Genomic DNA, 16,224 nt, shown 5'->3' with positions numbered 1-16,224 from the left:
CTCAGCCTTGCCATCTTTCATATTTTTCAATGCATTTTCTATCTCACATGGGAGTATTGGAGGACCTTCAGTGTTGTTTGGCAAAGGTATTTGGGGCCTGTCATCATCAAATAACTCGCCAATGTATTTACACCATCTTTCCTTTATATCCTCTTTCTCAAATAATATTTTACCATTCTTGTCTTTAATACAGTTATTGTTGTCAGTGGTGCGTTTTTTGCCCGAAATTTGTCTTATTCCTCGTGGGCTGCTTTTCCATCTAGGCCAAATATTTCGATCATCCTGCATTTGTGGTTAAGCCAGTTTTCTTTTGATATGCGACATTTGTGTTGGATTTTCTTATTCAGCGCTTCATACTCTGGTTTGTTCTTCATTTGTTTACGTTCTGACATGAGATCCAAAATTTCTGGTGTCATCCATTGCTTTCTTGTTCTTTTCTCCTTCTTTGGAATATCCTTATTACCGAACTTTATGCTGTCTTTGAATATGTTCCATTTTATATCAATTTCTTCAATTGCATTTGCTTGTGAGAATTGTTCTTGTGATTCAATAAGTAGTTCATCATATCTGTTCGAAACAGAGACATTATATTTCTCCTGCAATTCTGATGACCATTTTAGACGATCGATGTCCAATTTTTCTAATAACTTTGGTTTTTTAATTTTCTTTAGCTTTAACGTTAGCTTTGCAATAAGTGGGTTATGGTCAAAATTGATATCAGCTCCCGGGTATGTTTGGCATGATTTTACACTGTTGCGAAACCTTTTCCTGATCATAATGTAATCTATTTGATTTCTACACCAGTCCCCTGGGCTTTTCCATGTGTATAATTTTCTCTTTGGTTTCTGGAAAAAGGTGTTGGTAACGGGCAACGGTTTTGACTGACCGGCTAAACTATACGAGGGAACCCAAAGGCTCTGCCGGAGGGTAAGGAGTCGTCTTTCCTTTATGTGCATGTAGACTGTTATGGCGGAGAGTGCAGATGATCCAGCAACATGGACACTGGACTTGATGGCGTTACAGCAAGGTGTATGGTACACGTGGAGCGCGTCAAAGACGTTAAATGATTGCGGTCGGCCATCGTAGAAAGGATTGGGGCCCTACTATGTATTATCCCATTGTATTGAAATGAATCATGCCACGTAAAGTTTATGGAAGTTATACAGGTACCCCTGAGCCCCCTGCGGGTGTGATACCTGTTGTAAATATTAACAGGGAAGAGACAATCTCTTCAGGGAGTAGTACAAACGAGGATGACGACGTCAATCTAAAGCCTGCGGGAGGATTGGAGTCCGATAATGTATGTATGAAATATGCAGGGAAATGTCTACGCATTGGAACATGGAATGTCCGGACATTATATACACTAGGTAAACTGGACAACTTGATTAAGGAGACGGATGAGATGAAGGTGGACATCCTAGGAGTGTCTGAGCACAGATGGACAGAAGAGGGTACTGTAAAAAGAGACACTCACACATTTATCTATTCTGGAGGTAGTGAACATCAACATGGTGTGGGTGTGCTGGTGAAATCTAACATTCTCAAATATATTATAGGTATATATGCTGTAAGTTCCAGAAACATGATGATAAAATTGAGAGCCAGACCTTTTGACATGTCAATCATCCAGACGTATGCACCCACAAGTGATTATTCGGATGAGGACATTGAAATATACTACGAAGAATTACAAAGTATGTTGAAACACGTAAAATCAACGGATGTGTTAATTGTCATGGGTGACCTAAATGCTAAAATTATTGGGAACGGGAAGGAGAGTGACGTGGTTGGCCAATATGGACTAAGTAATGTTATATAGAGAAAAATAAAAGTGATAAAAACGCACTTAAATAAATTGCGAGAGTGGTTCTATAGCAAGTGTAATTTGTATGGGCCTTAGCTACTTGTATGCCATTTTTCATGCTTTCAATCCGAATGTGCACGGTTGTAGCCTAATTTCCTTACAATGAATATGAAGAAAATATTGTATTTACTCAGTTATTTCTCTTGTTTAATTTAGCTGTAATAGGGAAAATCTAAGGCCTTAAACCGAGACAGTTTGATTGAATGCCCGAGCGGTTGTATAGTAGATGGTGTTTCAACCTGAATTTGCACGGTTTTAACATAATCCCCTCTAGTATCTGGGATATTATGAGGAAAGAGGTGCCGGTCATTTAAACAGAAAATGGTCTTAGTCTTAGTTTACTTATTTTATATATCTACTGATATTTTTCAATCGAAGAACAAACTAATGGATAATAGGAGTCAACTCTAATCGGTAATATCGCTCTCAAGACCGACGAGTGGACTTGCCACCGTAACCTCTAACTCTAAGTAAGTGTTTTTTTGATTTTGTAACAAGGCTGAGTTACCGATCTACATGTAAATTTGCATCGAGGGAGAAAGTATGGAATTTGAAAACATTTGTTTTTTATTGATATATTCAGTATTTCCTGGGTGAGAATAGACGGTTGTGGCACGTTCTAGCTAGAGAGCTGCGCCGGTGTTACCAATACTTAGCTTCTATACCAGGACAAATCATTCGTTTGGACAGAAAAATAAATAAGAAACTTACCGCTTACCGTCAAAAGCAGTTTAGATTTGAAGATGCATTTGTTTTCTATCAAAAAACATTCGGTACTGGACAATCCTTGATGAATTTCAAAAGTTGTGTTGAAATTATATCCTAATTTTTTTCATGATTCATTCCTCGCGAAATCGTGTGGGTCCCGTTTCTGTTATCAAGGTTCCGCCCCAGTTAAAAAAGTTTATTGGGAAAAAGATATGGAAAAAAAGTGTCCATAGATAGGTATGCAATTTGGTGCATTAGTGCAGTAAAAATTGGTGCGCAAAAGTAGTTTGTAGCGGATGCGAGACTGCGTGTGTGTGTGTGTGTGTGTGTGTGTGTGAGTGTGTGTGTGTGTGTATGTGTCTCTTTCTTTCTTTTTTTTTTTTGGGAGTGCCTACGTACACGGTAATGGGGCATCTAGCCTCAGGATCTATGTACACGTAAACCGGTTTACCGTTGCAACATTCTGTCAGTGATGGTCCTCGCTGTCATGACCGCACGCGCTCGTGTGTGTGTGTGTGTGTGTGTGTGTGTGTTATTTTAAAAAAAATCAAAACAATTTTAACCATTATTGGCGAGATTCCATCTTACACTCCCCAAACTCCAGATCTTAGTCTTAATGTTATCATTAAAAGACAAGCTTTGCGATTTATAGTTTAATTGAAGCCCGAGTCGAAATATACTCTTACTACTGCTCTCTTGGTGGAAACGATTTATTCTGCATAAGCAATCTGGAGAAAAAAATCAGTGTCACTGTAAAAGGTTAAAATTTCACGAAGTACGCTCCGTGAACACCGCTGTAACAATCCTTTGATCTACATCATCAGGCAACCCATTGTTTCTTTCATCTTTTCCCATTCCCCTTACTATCCCCCCACCCCCCCGCCCATCTCTCTCTCTCTCTCTCTCTCTCTCTCTCTCTCTCTCTCTCTCTCTCTCTCTCTCTCTTTCTTATCATAATGTTATCCCTTCCCCTTCCCATCTCAATGTAAAATGAAAACGTTCTGCTGTTTGCAGATACATGTATGATTGTTTTGTTTTCTCTCTCTCACTCGGCTAGGATTAAAAACCAAGACATCAGGTAATTGGTGTCTAATGCCAAAGTATAGATTCTCTCTTTGGCCAATTTAGTCACGCACGTGGCAGCCCAGCTATTTATTATGTTCTGCCTATAACACACAATAAGTGGGATTTTGGGGGTGGGTACGAAAGAAATCAAGGTCATAAGTAACCGTGCACAAGAGCTGTATAGGGAATTGGTTTCTGGGGGTCTTGCAAATACCAAATATTTTATGGAAAGCTCTTTCGAACTCAAGACGTCTGGTTTGTTTTGCTATCTTGGAACAAGCGAAACAGAGATGTCTTGATGTGTGACCTAGTTGTCTGATTTTGTGACCTGGATGTAAGGTTTTGTGACCTAGATGTATCCTTTTGTGTGTGCAAGCCATGCGGGTAAGTACAGCGATAGCTTGCCAGTTGAGGAAACAAAAAGGAAGAAGCAGCGTATCCGCATTTGAAAAAAAACAAAACAACTTAACCTTTTAAAGGCGAATATCAATCTTACTTGGACCAAAAATAAAATCTTACCGTTTTCATCAAAAGACAAAAAACAAATTACAATTTAAAAACTTGAGCTTTTATATAGGGCAATATCCACCCAACGTGCTCAAAGCGCTTTTTATCAATATTCTTACTGCTCTTATGGTGGAAACGTTTTGTTTTTTTCTGCGTTAAAAAATAATATAAATGACGACTATTATTTGAAAACAAAAAAATCAATGTCACTGGCAAAGGGTTAATTGCAGTACTCCTGCATCCTGTGAGACTCCTACGGCACTTGCTAATCATAAAAAAAGGAAATAGCAATCAACAATACTAAGTTGAAAAAAAAAGAAGAAAAAAAGGAGGAAGGGGGGGGGGGGGGGGGGGGGGAAGCAAACCCAGTAGCAATGCAACCTTTAGCGGCCAAATTCGATCTTTGACCTAACACCAAATCCTCTTTCATCAAAAGACAAGTAACGGCAAAACGATTATAGACAATTGAAGTCTGAGTTGCGATAGTCTGACTGCTCTCTTGGTGGAAACGCTGTATTCTCCGTTAACAATAATAAAGATAAAAGCAAACTATTATCTGAAAGCAAAAAATTTGCTTCGCTGTTAAGGGGTTAAGAACATCTGCCAGCATCGTTGACAAGCTCTACGTCACCAAGCCAAACGTCTCCCTTTCGTCTTCATCATGCAACCCCCCCCCCTCCACTCTCTCGGTGGTGGCGGCGGATAAAAACGGCCTTTTTTTCTTTTATTCAATCAACTGGTCTGCTGGTGGACCCTAGGCCTCTCTACAAGTACAAGAAATAATACTCACTTTTTTTCTGCTCCAACGAAAATATCTACCCCCTACCGGTCTAATTATTTGTAGCAGACGACAAATTTCTCAAAACGGTCACGTGACACTGTAAAAACAACACAGGAAGTCCATGAAAGCTTATTTACGGCATTTCCTTTGAACCGTGTAAACAACAAAATTTCGTTTTCATTCGACTCAACGGGTCAGATTGGCCGGTATTTTTTAACGAACTAAAGTTCTGAAAAATCAAAATGTTTCTTAGAAAGGTGAAAGATGCTAGTTTTTGAAACAGAGGTAGGTTTTTAAAAAAAAATCTTTATATTTTACGTGAATGCATGCTCAAGACGAGTTGGACGTGTAGCGGAGGTTGGTAGGCCAAAGGCCCACCTCTCTAGTCAAGTCTCACCCGCTGTCATTATCCCCAGACACCTATGTCCGGGGATAACCAATTTTCTTTATTCCCAGACACACTCCGCTCTCTTTAACAATTATCCACATTCCAGAATATGGAATGTTTCCAAATGCACATAGAAATAAGGAAAGTTAATAAAATTGAAGTGACTATTCTCATCCCCCTAGTCTAGGATGCTAGTCTTCATAATAGTAGTCCACAATTGTTGTATGTTTAATCCAAAGGTTGTAATGCAGTAATTTGTTAACTTTCTTGTCACAATTAAAAAAAAAAAAATCAATCAAATCGCAAAAAGCCGGCGACGTTTTTTTCGGTAATCCAATCGGCCGGGGGGGGGACGAGAATAGAGGCAGCCTAATAAAATATCTATAAAATCATAAAATTAACCAACATCAAATCAGTTGTTACTACATATACTACTTGGTTGATTATTATGGCAAATATGAAACTGCTTTCTAATCTCTCTGTATTCCTTGTTTATAATCGTTAGTCTAAAATCAATTTCCAGGGACATTCAGGGGTCGTCAACGTTGGTCAGTGATGGTTTGTGTAAGGTCTAAGTATTTGCATAGCAACTTGCCACAAAAGCATCAATTGTAGTGGCTTCGGTCACTTTAGCGTCAAGTTGGTTCCAGTCTCTGACCGTACCCGGCAAGATCTACACAATATGCGTCGACTTTGAAGTGGATGTCACGGCCGAATGGCTTAGTCGTCTGCCCTGGAAGTTTTACCAGAATCGACGTTGTGGGTTCGAATCCTGGTTCCTCCACTTTTTTTTTTCTTTTTTTTTTTTTTAGATTCCTTCTTCTTTTTACAGAACGTTGCAAGGGATAAATGTCCCATCCATCCTCCCCCCCCCCCCCACCTCTTTTTTTTTTTGTTTGTGCGAGTCTATTCTTTTCTCCTTTTTGTTTGGCCTTTTGTTCCGTTTCTGAGCATGAATTTCTTAAAATTTGTTTTTATTTTTAAAAAAAATTATTGTTTATTTTTTTCTCCTCTATCTGACCATTTGGTCGCTCTCTGAATATTTCTGTTTGTTTGCTTTTTAATTATTTATTCTTTTTAGACACTTTTTGAGATCGGAATATGACAATTTGCTAGAAACTAGAAAGGAACTAAGAGAGAGAGAGAGAGAGAGAGAGAGAGAGAGAAGAGAGAGAGAGAGAGAGAGAGAGAGAGAGAGAGAGAGAGAGAGAGTTTAAAAATAAAAAAGAGGTGGGGGGGGGGAGGATGGATGGGTCATTTATCCCTTGCAACATTCTGTAAAAAGAAGACGGAATTTTAAAAAACAAAAAACAAAAAGTGGCGGAACCAGGATTCGAACCCGCAACGTCGATTCAGGTAAAACTTCCAAGGCAGACGACTAAACCATTTGGCTATGACACCCACTTCAAAGTCGATGCATATTGTGTATATGTAGTAACAACTGATTTAATGTTGGTTAATTTTATGTTTTTATAGATATTTTATTAACTTTACTTATTTCTATGTGCATTTTGGAAACACTCCATATTCTGGAATGTGGATAATTGTTTAAAAGAGCGGAGTTTCAAATATGCGTCTGGGGATAATGAAAATTCGTTATCCCCAGACAGGTGTCAGCCATTCTTACCCATGTTGTATTAGTAATTATACTTCGGTATTGCCTGTATTATTTCTAGTATTAGTTTTTATATTAACCAACAGGTAGAGTTAGCCTAGGCGCTGCCCCTTTTCGATATTCTCACCCGATCATCATCATCATCATCATCATCATCATCATCGTCTCTCTCGTCTCGTGACTACTGGAATTAGAATTAGACGTAAGGAGGATGAATTTAGACTGGATCATTGAGATATGGGAATCTGAATCATGTTGGAAATCTGTCTACAGACACAGGAGTTGATATCATCATTCTTTCTCTCTCTCTCTCTCTCTCTCTCTCTCTCTCTCTCTCTCTCTCTCTCTCTCTCTCTCTCTCTCTCTCTCTCTCATTCAATTATTAGCTATAAGGGAGCGTTCACATATTACGTCATCAGCTAGGGGGGGAGGGGGGGTCTACCAAATGTTGACATGTGTTGACATGGGGGAGGGGGGGGGGGGGTCAGACCCAAGATGATGTCATCAAAACATAGGCAAATTAAGCCTATTTCAAAGTTTGTTCCTTTCAAAACAGCTAAAGATAAATTGCTATGATGAGTATTGCCCATCTCTCAAGAAACAAAATGGGAAAAGGGTATCACTTCTCAAAAGGCGAACTTGCCCTAAATGTTCATTGTATCACTCCTCGATCACAGCAATGAAAGACCATTCACGAAAATGCGGCATACAAGAAGAACAGCAAATGGGAGAAAGTGATGACGATGAAGATGAAATTGATGATACTATTTATAGTACATTGCCAGAGGTCCAAGGCAGAAACATTTTCGAATCAGTTAATTTTATGTTTGGAAATTGAAACAGAAATTCATTCCACTAAAAGACTAATATGCTATAAAATAATTTTCCTCCTATACTTTTTTAAATTACACTTTCTGAATTTTTTTTAATAGCACCTGCACCAAGTAGCCGAATTTAAATAATGTTTGTTAGATTTTATCTTTGCAAATTTAAGTTTTATGTCCCCATTGTATCGTAAAACATAAATTATCAACAGTTTCTGTAATTAATAAAATGTCTGAATGTGTTTTATCAAACGTTGATAATCAATGTTTATGGTTTGAAAAACGAATAATAAATATTGTGAAATTAAAGTTATCTTTTAGTTTTTATTAAATTAGATGACGTCATCATCTGTTGGGGGGGGGGGGGGGGGGTCAGGTCAATGATGACAAGTGATGACTTGGGGGAGGGGGGGGGGGGGTCTAAAAAGGGCAAATTTTTGATGACGTAATATGTGAACGCTCCCTAACTATAATAATATATACATTAAATACCATACTTTTAATACTAAATACTACTATAATTGATTATCAGTTTGTGATGCTACTAACAATTTGTTATGAAATAGTATAGAGACAATTCAATAGTCAATAGTAGACTGACTCTATGGACTAGGACTAGGACTAGGGCTCGACTTTACAATTCAATCCACTATTCAGTCATTGGTTCTATCCTCTCATATTGTGTCATCGTATTTGTAATATATCAATTGTCATCCTGTATGCCATTCACGACAACTACTCTCTCTCTCTCTCTTTGTGCTTTAATACTGCTACTGGACGTAAAGAGGGGGAATATACTTAACGAACACCTTTGCATGAGACACCCCCTTCATCTTGTCGAGCCAACAAATCTCAGAGGCAACATCAGATTCATTTAACAGTAGTATAGGCAACATCAGATTCATTTAACAGTAGTATAGAGGCAACATCAGATTCATTTAACAGTAGAATAGAGGCAACCTCAGATTCATTTAACAGTAGTATAGGCAACATCAGATTCATTTAACAGTAATATAGAGGCAACATCAGATTCATTTAACAGTAGTATAGAGGCAACATCAGATTCATTTAACAGTAGTATAGAGGCAACATCAGATTCATTTAACAGTAGTATAGAGGCAACATCAGATTCATTTAACAGTAGAATAGAGGCAACCTCAGATTCATTTAACAGTAGTATAGGCAACATCAGATTCATTTAACAGTAATATAGAGGCAACATCAGATTCATTTAACAGTAGTATAGAGGCAACATCAGATTCATTTAACAGTAGTATAGAGGCAACATCAGATTCATTTAACAGTAGTATAGGCAACATCAGATTCATTTAACAGTAATATAGAGGCAACATCAGATTCATTTAACAGTAGTATAGAGGCAACATCAGATTCATTTAACAGTAGTATAGAGGCAACATCAAATTCATTTAACAGTAGTATAGAGGCAACATCAGATTCATTTAACAGTAGAATAGAGGCAACCTCAGATTCATTTAACAGTAGTATAGAGGCAACCTCAGATTCATTTAACAGTAGTATAGAGGCAACCTCAGATTCATTTAACAGTAGCATAGGCAACCTCAGATTCATTTAACAGTAGTATAGAGGCAACCTCAGATTCATTTAACAGTAGTATAGAGGCAACCTCAGATTCATTTAACAGTAGCATAGGCAACCTCAGATTCATTTAACAGTAGTATAGAGGCAACATCAGATTCATTTAACAGTAGTATAGAGGCAACATCAGATTCATTTAACAGTAGTATAGAGGCAAACATCAGATTCATTTAACAGTAGTATAGAGGCAACATCAGATTCATTTAACAGTAGTATAGAGGCAACCTCAGATTCATTTAACAGTAGTATATAGGCAACGTCAGATTCATTTAACAGTAGTATAGGCAACATCAGATTCATTTAACAGTAGTATAGAGGCAACATCAGATTCATTTAACAGTAGTATAGGCAACATCAGATTCATTTAACAGTAGTATAGAGGCAACATCAGATTCATTTAACAGTAATATAGAGGCAACATCAGATTCATTTAACAGTAGTATAGAGGCAACCTCAGATTCATTTAACAGTAGTATATAGGCAACGTCAGATTCATTTAACAGTAGTATAGGCAACATCAGATTCATTTAACAGTAGTATAGAGGCAACATCAGATTCATTTAACAGTAGTATAGGCAACCTCAGATTCATTTAACAGTAGTATAGAGGCAACATCAGATTCATTTAACAGTAGTATAGGCAACCTCAGATTCATTTAACAGTAGTATAGAGACAACATCAGATTCATATAACAGTAGTATTAGAGCAACATCAGAAGTTCTATTTAACAGTAGTATAGGCAACATCAGATTCATTTAACAGTAGTATAGAGGCAACCTCAGATTCGTTTAACAGTAGTATAGAGGCAACCTCCGATTCATTTAACAGTAGTATAGAGGCAACATCAGATTCATTTAACAGTAGTATAGGCAACCTCAGATTCATTTAACAGTAGTATAGGCAACCTCAGATTCATTTAACAGTAGTATAGAGGCAACATCAGATTCATTGAACAGTAGTATAGGCAACCTCAGATTCATTTAACAGTAGTATAGGCAACCTCAGATTCATTTAACAGTAGTATAGAGGCAACCTCAGATTCATTTAACAGTAGTATAGAGGCAACATCAATTCATTTAACAGTAGTATAGGCAACCTCAGATTCATTTAACAGTAGTAAGGCAACATCAGATTCATTTAACAGTAGTATAGAGGCAACATCAGATTCATTTAACAGTAGTATAGGCAACATCAGATTCATTTAACAGTAGTATAGGCAACCTCAGATTCATTTAACAGTAGTATAGAGGCAACATCAGATTCATTTAACAGTAGTATAGAGGCAACCTCAGATTCATTTAACAGTAGTATAGGCAACATCAGATTCATTTAACAGTAGTATAGAGGCAACATCAGATTCGTTTAACAGTAGTATAGAGGCAACATCAGATTTATTTAACAGTAGTATAGAGGCAACCTCAGATTCATTTAACAGTAGTATAGAGGCAACATCAGATTCATTTAACAGTAGTTATAGGCAACATCAGATTCATTTAACAGTAGTATAGAGGCAACCTCAGATTCATTTAACAGTAGTATAGAGGCAACATCAGATTCATTTAACAGTAGTATAGAGGCAACATCAGATTCATTTAACAGTAGTATAGAGGCAACCTCAGATTCGTTTAACAGTAGTATAGAGGCAACCTCAGATTCATTTAACAGTAGTATAGAGGCAACATCAGATTCATTTAACAGTAGTATAGGCAACCTCAGATTCATTTAACAGTACTATAGAGGCAACATCAGATTCATTTAACAGTAGTATAGAGGCAACATCAGATTCATTTAACAGTAGTATAGGCAACCTCAGATTCATTTAACAGTAGTATAGAGGCAACATCAGATTCATTTAACAGTAGTATAGGCAACATCAGATTCATTTAACAGTAGTATAGAGGCAACCTCAGATTCATTTAACAGTAGTATAGAGGCAACATCAGATTCATTTAACAGTAGTATAGAGGCAACATCAGATTCATTTAACAGTAGTATAGGCAACCTCAGATTCATTTAACAGTAGTATAGAGACAACATCAGATTCATATAACAGTAGTATAGAGGCAACATCAGATTCATTTAACAGTAGTATAGAGGCAACATCAGATTCATTTAACAGTAGTATAGGCAACATCAGATTCATTTAACAGTAGTATAGAGGCAACATCAGATTCATTTAACAGTAGTATAGGCAACATCAGATTCATTTAACAGTAGTATAGAGGCAACATCAGATTCATTTAACAGTAGTATAGAGGCAACATCAGATTCATTTAACAGTAGTATAGAGGCAACATCAGATTCATTTAACAGTAGTATAGGCAACATCAGATTCATTTAACAGTAGTATAGAGGCAACCTCAGATTCATTTAGCAGTAGTATAGAGGCAACCTCAGATTCATTTAACAGTAGTATAGAGGCAACCTCAGATTCATTTAACAGTAGTATAGAGGCAACATCAGATTCATTTAACATTAGTATAGAGGCAACATCAGATTCATTTAACAGTAGTATAGGCAACCTCAGATTCATTTAACAGTAGTATAGAGGCAACCTCACCTTTTAAAAAAATGTTCCTATTTTCTACTGAGACATACAGTTGATTCAAAAAAAAAGGTGAATGGACTTGATGGGGAAAAGAATGAGGAATTCAACCTACAATTGAGTAATAGATTCCAACCTCTTACTCAGCTCGAGGAGGACATAGATGTAGAGTCACATTGGGCAAAGATCAAGGAAGTCTACATAACAACTTGCCACGAGGTATTGGGGGTAAAGAAATCGGAACATAAAGAATGGATAAGTCCAACCACCTTGGACCTTATTGAAAAGAGGAGAACAAGGAAGGAACAAGTGAATGCAAGCCGAACAAGTGCTTCAAGACTGGATGCACAAGAGCAGTATCGAGCCATAGCTAAGGAAGTCAAAAGATCTGTGAAGAAAGACAAGGAAGCATTCATGATCAGACTTGCAGAGAAAGCAGAAGCAGCAGCGACTGGAGGAAACATGAGGATCCTTTATCAAACTACCAAGACACTTGCTGGAAAATATGGGAAACCAGAGATACCAGTCAAAGACAAAGATGGGAAAACTATTTTTGGAAAAGAGGCTCAATCTGAACGATGGAGGGAACATTTCAACTGCCTTCTGAACAGACCACCACCAGACAACCAGCCAGAAATTTTGCCTGCAAGGATTGAGCTACCAATTAGCTGTGATCCACCAGCGATGGCAGAGATTGTGGGTGCCATTAATAAGATGAAAAGGGGGAAAGCTGCTGGACCAGACCAGATTCCACCGGAGGCTCTAAAAGTTGATGCGGAAAGAAATGCTGAGGCCCTGCACTCACTATTTGAGAGAATCTGGAATGACGGGATATTCCCAAAGGATTGGAAGGAAGGACATCTTATCAAGCTTCCAAAGAAAGGGGACCTCAGTAATTGTAATAATTATCGAGGCATCACTCTTCTTTCTATCCAGGAAAGGTTTTCAACCGAATTATTTTAGAGAGAATTAAGAATGCAACAGATGCTAAACTGCGGGACGAACAGGCAGGTTTTCGGAAAAACCGTTCAACCACCGACCAGATTGCCTCTCTGCGAGTCATAGTGGAACAGTCTATAGAATGGAACTCTCCTCTTATTGTCAACTTCCTGGATTACGAGAAGGCTTTCGACAGTATTGACAGAGAAACATTGTGGAAAATTCTGGCACATTATGGACTCCCTGAAAAGATAGTAAACCTCATTAAGGAAATGTATGAAGGATCAAGTTGCAGGGTTGTACATGAAGACCAGCTTACTGACAGCTTTGAAATTAAGACTGGTGTCAAGCAGGGATGCTTGCTCTCTCCATTCCTGTTCATTCTTGCCATTGATTGGCTAATGAAGGAAACCTCCAAAGGGAGAAGAAATGGGATACAGTGGACCCCCTGGACACAGTTGGATGATCTTGATTTTGCAGATGATCTGGCTCTTTTGTCCCACACCCAGGACCAGATGCAAGCAAAAACCACATTTATAAACAGCCTCTCGGAATCAATTGGTCTAAGAATTCACCCTGCAAAGTCAAAGGTCTTGAGGATAGGTACGCGTCAAGGGGAGCAGATCAAAGTAAAAGATCAGGAACTCGAAGATATAGACACTTTCTGCTATCTCGGAAGTATAATTGACAAGGATGGAGGCACGGAAGCAGAGGTGAAAGCACGAATAGGAAAGGCACAGGCTGCATTCACATCTTTGAACAGAGTTTGGAGAACTAAAGATATTTCCCTTCGACTAAAGCTAAGACTTTTCAACTCAAACGTGAAGTCTGTCCTACTGTATGGATGTGAAACTTGGAACGCATCACAGGCATGTATAAGGAGGGTCCAGATTTTCGTAAACAGGTGCATGCGTAAGCTACTCAGAATAAAATGGATGGATAGAATAAAAAATGAAGAAGTATGGAAAAGAACACAGCAGAAACCAGTGGGAGAGGAAATAGGAAGAAGACGATGGAGGTGGATTGGACACACGCTTAGAAAGAATGACTCAACTATAACAAAGAAAGTATTGGACTGGAACCCTCAGGGCAGAAGATCAAGGGGAAGACCACGAGGAACATGGAGAAGAATTAAAGAAGCTGATATACAGAGAAGTGGTAAGACCTGGAATGAGATAAAAAAGTTGGCTCAGGATAGAGAAGGATGGAAACTGTTTGTCTGTGGCCTATACCCTGACCCAGGGTGAAAAAGGCAATGATGATGATGATAGAGGCAACCTCAGATTCATTTAACAGTATAATAGAGGCAACATCAGATTCATTTAACAGTAGTATAGAGGCAACATCAGATTCATTTAACAGTAGTATAGAGGCAACCTCAGATTCATTTAACAGTAGTATAGAGGCAACATCAGATTCATTTAACAGTAGTATAGAGGCAACATTAGATTCATTTAACAGTAGTATAGAGGCAACCTCAGATTCATTTAACAGTAGTATAGAGGCAACATCAGATTCATTTAACAGTAGTATAGGCAACATCAGATTCATTTAACAGTAGTATAGAGGCAACATCAGATTCATTTAACAGTAGTATAGAGGCAACATCAGATTCATTTAACAGTAGTATAGAGGCAACATCAGATTCATTTAACAGTAGTATAGAGGGAACATCAGATTCATTTAACAGTAGTATAGTGACAACATCAGATTAATTTAACAGTAGTATAGAGGCAACATCAGATTCATTTAACAGTAATATAGAGGCAACATCAGATTCATTTAACAGTAGTATAGAGGCAACATCAGATTCATTTAACAGTAGTATAGAGGCAACCTCAGATTCATTTAACAGTAGTATAGAGGCAACATCAGATTCATTTAACAGTAGTATAGAGGCAACATCAGATTCATTTTACAGTAGTATAGGCAACATCAGATTCATTTAACAGTAGTATAGAGGCAACATCAGATTCATTTAACAGTAGTATATAGGCAACCTCAGATTCATTTAACAGTAGTATAGGCAACATCAGATTCATTTAACAGTAGTATAGAGGCAACCTCAGATTCATTTAACAGTAGTATAGGCAACATCAGATTCATTTAACAGTAGTATAGAGGCAACATCAGATTCATTTAACATTAGTATAGGCATCCTCAGATTCATTTAACAGTAGTATAGAGGCAACATCAGATTCATTTAACAGTAGTATAGGCAACCTCAGATTCATTTAACAGTAGTATAGAGGCAACCTCAGATTCATTTAACAGTAGTATAGAGGCAACCTCAGATTCATTTAACAGTAGTATAGAGGCAACATCAGATTCATTTAACAGTAGTATAGAGGCAACCTCAGATTCATTTAACAGTAGTATAGGCAACATCAGATTCATTTAACAGTAGTATAGAGGCAACATCAGATTCATTTAACAGTAGTATAGAGGCAACATCAGATTCATTTAACAGTAGTATAGAGGCAACCTCAGATTCATTTAACAGTAGTATAGAGGCAACCTCAGATTCATTTAACAGTAGTATAGATGCAACATCAGATTCATTTAACAGTAGTATATAGGCAACCTCAGATTCATATAACAGTAGTATAGAGGCAACATCAGATTCATTTAACAGTAGTATAGGCAACATCAGATTCATTTAACAGTAGTATAGAGGCAACCTCAGATTCGTTTATCAGTAGTATAGAGGCAACCTCAGATTCATTTAACAGTAGTATAGAGGCAACATCAGATTCATTTAACAGTAGTATTGGCAATCTCAGATTCATTTAACAGTAGTATAGGCAACCTCAGATTCATTTAACAGTAGTATAGAGGCAACATCAGATTTATTTAACAGTAGTATAGAGGCAACCTCAGATTCATTTAACAGTAGTATAGGCAACATCAGATTCATTTAACAGTAGTATAGAGGCAACATCAGATTCGTTTAACAGTAGTATAGAGGCAACATCAGATTTATTTAACAGTAGTATAGAGGCAACCTCAGATTCATTTAACAGTAGTATAGGCAACATCAGATTCATTTAACAGTAGTATAGAGGCAACCTCAGATTCATTTAACAGTAGTATAGAGGCAACCTCAGATTCATTTAACAGTAGTATAGGCAACATCAGATTTATTTAACAGTAGTATAGGCAACATCAGATTCATTTAACAGTAGTATAGAGGCAACATCAGATTCATTTAACAGTAGTATAGGCAACATCAGATTCATTTAACAGTAGTATAGAGGCAACCTCAGATTCATTTAACAGTAGTATAGAGGCAACATCAGTTTCATTTAACAGTAGTATAGGCAACATCAGATTCATTTAACAGTAGTATAGAGGCAACATCAGATTCA

The 16,224-nt window shown here is 37.5% G+C and overlaps 2 protein-coding genes across 3 annotated transcripts in view; one reads left to right on the top strand and one right to left on the bottom strand.

Annotated features, from left to right (window-relative positions):
- Window positions 1–233: 233 nt before the first annotated feature.
- Window positions 234–956, bottom strand: LOC144980686 (uncharacterized). Its single transcript, XM_078928365.1, has one exon. It carries the CDS (start codon window positions 954–956, stop codon window positions 234–236), a length of 723 nt encoding a protein of 240 aa, XP_078784491.1.
- A 795-nt stretch (window positions 957–1,751) lies between these two features.
- The window catches only part of LOC144955885 (methionine--tRNA ligase, mitochondrial-like), an 84,606-nt gene continuing 70,133 nt past the window's right edge, over window positions 1,752–16,224 (top strand). The window contains exons 1-2 of one of the 2 annotated variants that reach the window (XR_013641839.1): window positions 1,754–1,808; window positions 2,246–2,337. The gene's annotated coding sequence lies outside the window, so the exon portion shown is untranslated. Of the gene's footprint in view, window positions 2,338–16,224 lie in introns of both variants that reach the window. The other variant, XM_078886141.1, reaches the window with a different exon arrangement.

The sequence above is a fragment of the Berghia stephanieae genome, chromosome 10 (genome assembly GCF_034508935.2).
Source record: "Berghia stephanieae isolate SIO BIC M18660-M18661 chromosome 10, UCSD_Bste_1.3, whole genome shotgun sequence".
Taxonomy (NCBI): Eukaryota; Metazoa; Mollusca; class Gastropoda; order Nudibranchia; family Aeolidiidae; genus Berghia; species Berghia stephanieae.
Note: the sequence above shows the minus strand (reverse complement) of the source record. Positions and strands in the feature narration are given on the sequence as shown.

Coding starts and splice junctions, on each gene's coding strand:
- LOC144980686 (XM_078928365.1), bottom strand. CDS start 956: ATGCACATAAAGGAAAGACGACTCCTTACCCTCCGGCAGAGCCTTTGG.